The sequence below is a fragment of the Alligator sinensis genome, unplaced genomic scaffold, assembly GCF_000455745.1.
Source record: "Alligator sinensis unplaced genomic scaffold, ASM45574v1 scaffold387_1, whole genome shotgun sequence".
NCBI lineage: Eukaryota > Metazoa > Chordata > Crocodylia > Alligatoridae > Alligator > Alligator sinensis.
The window spans coordinates 1093396-1101973 of NW_005842196.1; the positions used below are offsets into that span (position 1 = coordinate 1093396).

At 43.8% G+C, this 8578-nt stretch overlaps 1 protein-coding gene across 4 annotated transcripts in view; it reads right to left on the reverse strand.

Moving 5' to 3' along the window:
• The window catches only part of PCDH19 (protocadherin 19), a 110661-nt gene extending 102089 nt beyond the window's left edge, over positions 1 to 8572 (reverse strand). For all 4 annotated transcript variants that reach the window (XM_006026505.3, XM_006026504.3, XM_014521254.2 and 1 more), the window contains exons 1-2: positions 6211 to 8572; positions 2553 to 2880 (exon numbers count right to left, since the gene is read on the reverse strand). In XM_006026505.3, the coding sequence (XP_006026567.1) occupies positions 2553 to 2880; positions 6211 to 8351 (2469 nt within the window). In that variant the 5' untranslated portion in view covers positions 8352 to 8572. The remainder of the gene's footprint in view (positions 1 to 2552; positions 2881 to 6210) is intronic.
• Between the last annotated feature and the right edge of the window lie 6 nt (positions 8573 to 8578).

Consider the following 8578-nt stretch of genomic DNA (forward strand, 5'->3'; position numbering starts at 1 on the left):
ATGCCTAAGTTTCCTAAGAGAAGAACCCAGAATCTATAGAGTTGGGGCATCTTTGTAGAGATTTGCACCTAGCTGGACCCAAAGCTTAATGGCAATGCAGCTGCACTGGGAAGCAATTTGTGCAGAAATGGATTCTGGCTGTGACCATTAACTTTTTCAGCGGAGCTCTTACGTCTCCCCTGACTTCCTCTTCCCCAGTGCTGCAGACCTCCAGCTGCCCACCCACAGTTCTAGCTAGTGCCACCCACATGATGGTTTTATAATTAAATTTACTCTGAAATACTGAATCACAGTCTCAGTGTGCTCACAGTAGGGCTCAACTACTCTGCACATGGAAGCTGCAGTAAAGTCCTTTCCAATATTCAGGGGTTCTGACATCCTGAGAAAGACTGTACTCAATACCATTTCTGAAATCCTCCTCCAAACAATACAATTCTCCAGGCAGTAATTATTCATGGGACATTGCCCCTATAATACTAAAAGCTTTTGCTTGCATGCAACCTTGAAAAGTGCAGTTTGAACTCTAGGGCACTCTGAAGCCCCAATTTGTACTCTGGGCTGTAGTCAGATATTTCTCGACAGTGATGGGAACCCTCAGTCACCTCTTATGGAGTATTTCACTTTGGTCTCAAACCTGCCCAAGTTCAGGTTTCAAAGAACAAATACCTTTGTTATCAGTTTTCCTGGTCAGAGGCAGACTTTAGCCAACCAGTTCAGATCCAGTATCTCCAAAATTCAGAGACATTTGGATCCAGAGTTGATTCAGTCCTTCATCTGTATATGCAGTAAAAGATGTGAGCTATTATATACAAGTCAATGCCAATGCCATTTTAGGTATAGCTAAGGATCTCTACTATAGCTTACATACCAACACCAGAAGTTAAATTGAGCTTTAATTCTCTGGAACAGTGCTCTATTACTTCTGCTGTACCCTTCTAATTGCATTTAGACTCTCTCACTTCCAGCAGCTACAGGCTGTTACATTTGGTACTGGCTCTGTGCGCTTGTGCACTGATGCAGAAGTTGCCTCAGCACAGCAGAGAAATGGGTAACCTTGAAAGAGCAAAGCAGTAAGATGCCAAGTGAAAGTCTGGAGCTGCTATGACAGGACAGATGTGGAATGCAACCAGCGTGGGAGAAGGGAAGAAAATGTGATCTGTCAAGGAGACCCAGAAAACAAGCCAGGGTCATCTTATAATTTCAAACTACAGATCTCCTTTAAAACTCTACAAATGCATTTTGCTGCAGGACTCTGACCATTCCATATCAAAGGGTTATACCCCTATTCAGAGGCCAATAAGTTATGCTTTAAAGGGCCTAATTTTGTAGTCCTTATATGCTAAAATATCTATGACTTCAGAGAGATGTTTGCCGATACAAAAACTTCAGGATCAGGCCCACTGACATCAACTGCTTTATACAGGTCTTACAGACTGACAGGTATTAAAGCCAAACTGCATTCTCAGTAACAAAAGTTTCAAACTGGGAACTCCTCCACTGTCTTCAGTGAACTTGTTTTGCATTTACACTAGTGTACTGAGAGCAAAGCAGAGTAGGCCATAAATATTTTAGCTGCTTTTCAAGCTTTGTTATTCTGTTTAAAGTAGGAAACATGACACTCCTTTGATTGTTTTGCTTAATAGCAAATAATAATTCAAAGAGAAACAAACAAGTAAATGATACCTGCAATTTGCAGGGAAAACCCAATGGATGTGGAGGGTACTAATGAGGATGGCCAGGATTAAAGAGGCTCCAATTTGTTTCCTGGCAGTTATGGAAACACCATATGTATCAGTGGTCAGCACTAACTCATACCACATGCTGAGGCAACACAACAGGGTAGGCTAGAAGTTGTTCAGCCTCATTTAAAGTGACACTCCTAGGGCATTTTAAAAGTGGCTCTTCTACTCCCACTGTGCATTGCTGCCATAGTATCAGTGACAACATAAAGACAAAAAACCTTCCCAAACCTACTTCTAATCATAACTAAAGTCAAAGCATGCTGTTTCCTTAGGAGTCACCACCTTTAATCTAAATAAGTGAAACTGATCAAAGCTTCTTTGCCAAGAACAGGAATAGAAGAGGGCCCAATCCTGCCATCCTTGCTCACATCAGCAGTCCTGTTGACTTCTTGTGCTTTCAGGATTTTGACCCAAGTTAGTATACTAAGTTAGAAGCAAGCCTCTGACTTAACTTTTTCTACCTATGTATTATACCACGCTCCTCGCCATTAAATGCTGCTGCTAATTGCATTCAACCAGTTGCTTCTGCTATGTTTAAAGACCACAGCAAACTATGGCAACGTCAAAGAACAAGGAAAGCATATTACCATGCAAAATCCAAGACCCGTTATCTGTACATTTATTACATTCTTATCTACACTCTTCCAGAAGCAAGGTACTATAAGGACAAGAGGTCTGATCAGCAATAAGACACATTGTCTTTATACTGGAAATCGCACAAGCAAACCTTTGTTTGTTACTAGGGAGGTTACAAGTAAACTCTCTAGATCCAGCCTTGTGACTTTTCCCAAAGGCCCTGACCAGACTCACCTCTGGCAATGGCATTCCATTGATGATCAGATCCGGCTGCTGGGGACTTTGCCCAGTGAAGGTGTGATGATAGATGTGGTTGGACCCTGTGTTCCTTGTGTTCTGATTCTCGACATTGAGGAAGGTACTTTCAGATCTGCGACAGCCCAGAGGCAAGGTCTGCTGATGATAGTCAAAGTAGTTGAGAGAGGAAGTAAGGGAGGAGCAGCTCACAACATTCATTTTGTCAGTCTCCTCTACATCCCGTGGTACCAGCCGGATATCATTCTTGCTGATTTTTTTCTTCTTGCTTGATTTCTTTTGATGCCCATACGAGTACTCGGCAATTCTGTGGGACAGAAGTGGCAAAATGAATATTTAACAGCATCCTGAACCATGCCCTGATTATTAAATATTAACAACCCCCCAGGGGGTTAGCCCTATCTCCACATAAGCTTCTTATTCATGCACATTACATCATCTTTTGGGTCTTGTGGCAGAATATGGTCTTTAGTTTGTTTTCATATGTATTAAGTTTTCAGGTCAAACAGGAAAAGTAAAGAAAAAGAAACATTCCTCCGTGTTTTGTTTGCTGTTTATAATTGTTGATATTTAGTTACCAGGAATAAAGTTCAGCCTGCAGAAAAGAAAAAATGGAGATGTTAAAATCCACTAACTGAAAAGGGTACCTGAATTAATTTTCATATGTAATAAGTGATTTATTTTTGCTCATGTAACTGAAGTCAGCACGAATATATTTCCCCCTTACCCCCAGATCTTCTCACATAATATGAGATACAACAGCCCCCTCCTCTCCAATATTCTCATCTGGCAAGCTTGTTCCACCATACTCTCAATGCAGTTTGTATATCAAAATTGCTTTTATTCTGACACTTTCATCTTAGCATTTAATAACTTGAAATCTTCTCTCTAACCTTTACATTCTCCCCATGTCTCCCTTCCTACACAAACCCCTTGTTGAGATTTTTTTTTCCTTCTAGAACCTGGGGCACAAAAACTGCATTGTGAAAAGAAAAAAAAAAAAGTTATCCTTGTTGACCTTTTTTAATACAAGCTTCTTTTTCTCTCCCCCTCTTCTTTGAACCTGATAAAAGTACCAACTGATGCTGGATGTGCACCTCTTATTCCCTTGCAATGCACTGAAGAAACAATGTTATCATAAAACAACTTGGGAAGGTGAACAACAATGTTACTTACAGAGATGATGCCAAGTTCAGTTAAGATTGTGGGGGGTTTTAATACATGGGACAGTATATCATGCCATACTGAAATAAGTATGCATACAAGGTGCCAGAAATCACAATACCTCTGAAAGTAAACATGTTAAGCCGTACCTTGAAACACACATACAGAGTCAAAAGTAGTCAGTTCCATTGCCTAATATGATAAAGGTAGGGGTTTTAAACTCAGCAATTACAATACAGATAAATGAGCGGAATACACAATACAGATTTATATAGAAAGGTAATATTGTATAAATATTCTTGCTCTACAAATCGAATTGCCTGAACATGAAAAAAAAAAAAATCACCAAGTCAAACAGCTCTCTCATATAATCTTACGCAACTCATAAATTATCACATTTTATTGAAGACTTTCTACCAGATGTTGATAAGATGAGAGAAAGAGTCTAAATGGGTCCATGAAATGTATGATTGGGGAAACTGATAATCAAAAACACAGCTAAGCCTCTACATTACTTATCTGTGGCTGCAGCTGACTTCTCTTGATCAGATTCACACTGACAATAGAATGTTCATCCCCTTGAGATTGTAAATAAATTAAAGGACTTCATGGGATTATTGTTGCACAAATGATCTATATGCATGCTGACTGATCTAACAATACTTGATGAAGCTTTAATTGTTTTGTTTACCTAAATGTATAAGTTTGGCAATGTGAGATCCCAATTATTTCCTATAGACATTCATTTTGCTGTCCTTTCTCTATTGATCAATTATTTAATTAAACTGCACTTCATTGATCCCTAAACTTTCACACTAGGCCTAGTAGTTATACATACATGTTAAGTTGTTAGGGGTGCTACCAGAATCTGATTTTCTACATTCAGATCCTATTTTTGTTTAATGGACCAAGCTGGCAAGAAATCCAGTGTATTAGCTTTCACTTAAGCCTAGGCATCCCATAATAGAATGCATACAGTGCTTTATTTGCAGATGATTTTCCCCATCAAGCAAAAGGGCTTATAAACATGCTTTATGTTGTGAAAATGGAGTATAAAAACTGAACTCTCAGTCATTATATCTGTGTAAATAAAAGACTGCACATTCTCCTGCACTATAAAATTGCCACAGGCAATCATACGTTTCAAAGGTAAAGCAAAATTAATTTCCATTCCTTCCATCTGAAATGACTCAGTGCTGAAGGAATGGAGGAGTCATGGCTATTTCACTAGTAACAGGATTAGACCATTTATGAGGCATTGCAGCTGCTCTTTTATGGCGTCTGATTGATATTCATGTGTGGTTAGCATTTGTCTACTAACTTGTGTAACACAGAATAGTAAAAGACAGACAATAATCGCATGGCTGTTACATATTCAGGGGACTCAATTTCACATATTAGCCTTTCATAGCAGCTAATGCTTCAGATGCAGATATGACCTAGTGTCTCTAATTAAGGACATAGGATCATACGTACATCTATGACAAAATAATGCAGTGCTGTAAATATGCTGATTGGAAGAACTGATAAGATCTAAACCAACCATTACATTCTCACACTAAATTAGGTATATTCAAAGAAATAAGTTTCATTGGAATCTATTGTCACTTGTAACCAAGAGCTGCATTGTGAACTACATGGGCACAATAGCTCTTTTGAATAGAAAGAAAGGGCTTTAAGGACATTGCTTCACTTCACGAATTCGAGCTGAACCTTGATTTCTTTCATGGTATGTTCTCCCAGCTTCCACTTTCCTTTTATATTTCACCACTCCCAGAGAAAACACATAAGAAGTGCCCATAGTGACATCCTCTGGTGGGGACAGGGTGCAGGCACCAATGCAGAAGAATCACAAACAAATCCCCAACACCAACTGCTATTGTATGTGTGGACTCAATGCTAGGAGCACCCACTATAATTCCCTCTTGGAGGAATTTCCTTTCCACCTACTCAAGGTTTCAAAAAAAATCCAGTGCTGCTTTACTACCAGCAATGCAGCTGTAAGAATCATGGCTTATTCTTCCAATCGTAAAAAACAAACAAACAAGTATTTTCCATCTTTTTTTAAACAATACTATCTGCACTTGGACGTGACTGCAGTAAGTATTCTTTCCTAAGATCTCAGAAGCAGCTGTGCAGAGCAGCTTATTTCTGCTACAGAATACATAAAAAATATTTGAATTTGTATCAGGGTAGACTGTCAAACCACAGTATGACAGTCAGAATAGATTTCCTCACACTTACTCAGAATAGATTTTTTCTTCTTCCTAAAGCACTTCTCCCAAAGTAACATGCAAAGAATAAAAAGAAAAGAGCCCAAAGAATTTTTTTCTAAAAGCAATTTTACAATGTTCATCCTCATTCTTGCTCCTAAAGTAGATATAAATCACAAAGTGTATCATAACGATGGGAAAAATAACCTGGATTTATCAAAGCACACACTGCAAGGTACAAAGAAACAAGCTGACTTTACCTGCAGTTGTAGGTCCTGATTTCCTTGTTATCCCTTTTACACTTTACTGCCACAAAGATCATGGTGACAAAAAGAATAGCTGCAATAGAACCCAGGGCAATAATGAAAATCAGTGACAAGTTAACAGATCCTATGGATTCCTGGGCATCCAGAGATGGAGACAGGTATATCAGAATCAAGGCAGATGCTGAGAGAGAAGTTTTTCCATGGTCATGGGCCACTACAATGAGCTCATAAGCGGTCTTCGAATTCTCCCCAAATGCTCTGGTGGTCCTTATCTCTCCATTGATTTGATCTATTTCAAAAAATCCTCTATCCCCTTCTACCATTTCATAGGATAGTCTTCCATTTTCACCCTCATCATAGTCATCTGCCTTGACTACAGTCACTAGGTAGCCAACTCCCGCATTCCTAGGGATGTACACTTCTGCGGTCCCATTGACCAAGGGAGGGGCAGTGATCACGGGGGTGTTGTCATTAACATCCAGGACAATAACTCTGACGGTGGCATTGCTCTGCAGGGATGGGTTGCCCCCATCTTTGGCCAAGACTTTGAATTCAAATGCCTTGGTCTGCTCATGATTGAAGGACCGCAAAGCATAGATGTCCCCAGAGTTGGGGTTGATGGAAACGTAGGTGAAGACGGGCATATCCCTGACTTGAGAGGGCACAATCTGATAGGAGACGCTGCCGTTAAGGCCCAGGTCAGGGTCCCTGGCAGACACAGAGAGGAGGTAAGCCCCAGGAGTGTTGTTCTCCTGCACAATGACTTGGTAGTAGGGCTTGGAGAAGTGGGGGTGGTTGTCGTTCTCATCAGTGATCTTGACAGTAAAGGACTTGGTGGCCTGAAGGGAGGGGATGCCATTGTCCTTCGCCTGGATAGTGAGGTTGTACTGGTCCCTCTGTTCCCGGTCCAGCCGGCCATCCACGAGGATGGTGGAGAAGCTCTCATACTCCTGCAAGCGGAAAGGCACATTGCCCAGCAGCTTGCACTGCACCCTGCCATTGGCACCTGAATCACGGTCGGAGACCCTCACCAAGGCGATGACATAGCCTGGAGGAGCATTCTCACTCACCTCCACCAGCTCGCTGTTGACTGAGAGCAGGTTGATGAGGGGCGGGTTGTCATTGGCATCCTGCACGGTGACTGTCACCTTGCAGTGGGCCGGGATGGAGTTGGGCCCAAGGTCTTTGGCCTGCACATCCAGCTCATAAACATGGCCCTCCTCATAGTCAATGGCTCCACTGACTGTGATGAGGCCACTCTGGGGGTCGATCTGAAAGAGGTCACGAGCACGCTCAGACACGTAGCTGTGGAAGGAGTAGAGGACCTGCCCATTAGTACCCTCATCAGGGTCGGAAGCATTGAGGTGAAGAAGGGGAGTGCCCGGAGGCGCATTCTCAGGCACACTCACAGTGTAGGCCAGCTCCTCAAAGAGCGGGTTGTTGTCGTTGGAGTCGATAACCCGGATGCTCAGCTCCACGGTGCCCAGGTTGGGAGGATCACCACCATCCAGGGCCGTGATCAGGTAACTGTAGTGGGACTGGGTCTCACGGTCCAGGCTCTTCTCCACTACCAGCTCGGCGAAGCGGGACCCATCGCCACGTATCTTGGTCTCCAGGCCGAAGAGGTCATTGGGGGTGATCTGGTAGCTCTGCACGCCAAAGCTGCCCGAGTCAGGGTCGTAGGCACTCTCCAGTGGCACTCGCGTGCCTGGGCTGGCTGTCTCTGAGATCTCCAGCTCTATCTGGTCTGTGGGGAAGCTGGGCGCGTTGTCATTTAGGTCCTTGATCTCCAGTTTGATCACGCAGATCTCCATGGAGCTGGACATTACCTCCAGCGAGATCACACACTTGGGGCTCTGGCGGCACAGCAGGTCCCGGTCAATCTTCTGCTTGGTCACCAGCAAGCCCGAACTGGGGTTGATGTCTACCAGGTGCGGTGCGGAGTTAGACACCACGCGGAAGGCGGCGGGTTGCCGCGGATCCAGCACGAAGCCAGCCTCACGCGCGTCCTTGGCCACGTTGGCGATCACGGTGCCCGCTCGCTGTTCCTCCTCCACAGAGTACTTCAGGTTGATGAGGGCCCCAGCCCCGGCCCACAGCGCAGCAGCCGCCAGCAGTAGCGGGAGCACATCCATCTCCAGCTGCCTGTTGATTCTGAGCCTGGGGGAAGCGTGGGGGGAGCAGCCGCGCTTCCTCAGGCCAGGGGGCTACGGGCTCCTCCAAGCCGCGGGTGGGGAGGGCCGTTGGGGGCAAGTGGCAGCGTCCCTGGGCATCGAGGGCCAGTGGGGACAGGGCTGCCCCTGCGCCTGGAAGGAGTCAATGCCTGGGCCCAGCGGGAGGGAAGGAAGCGGCAGGAGCAGCT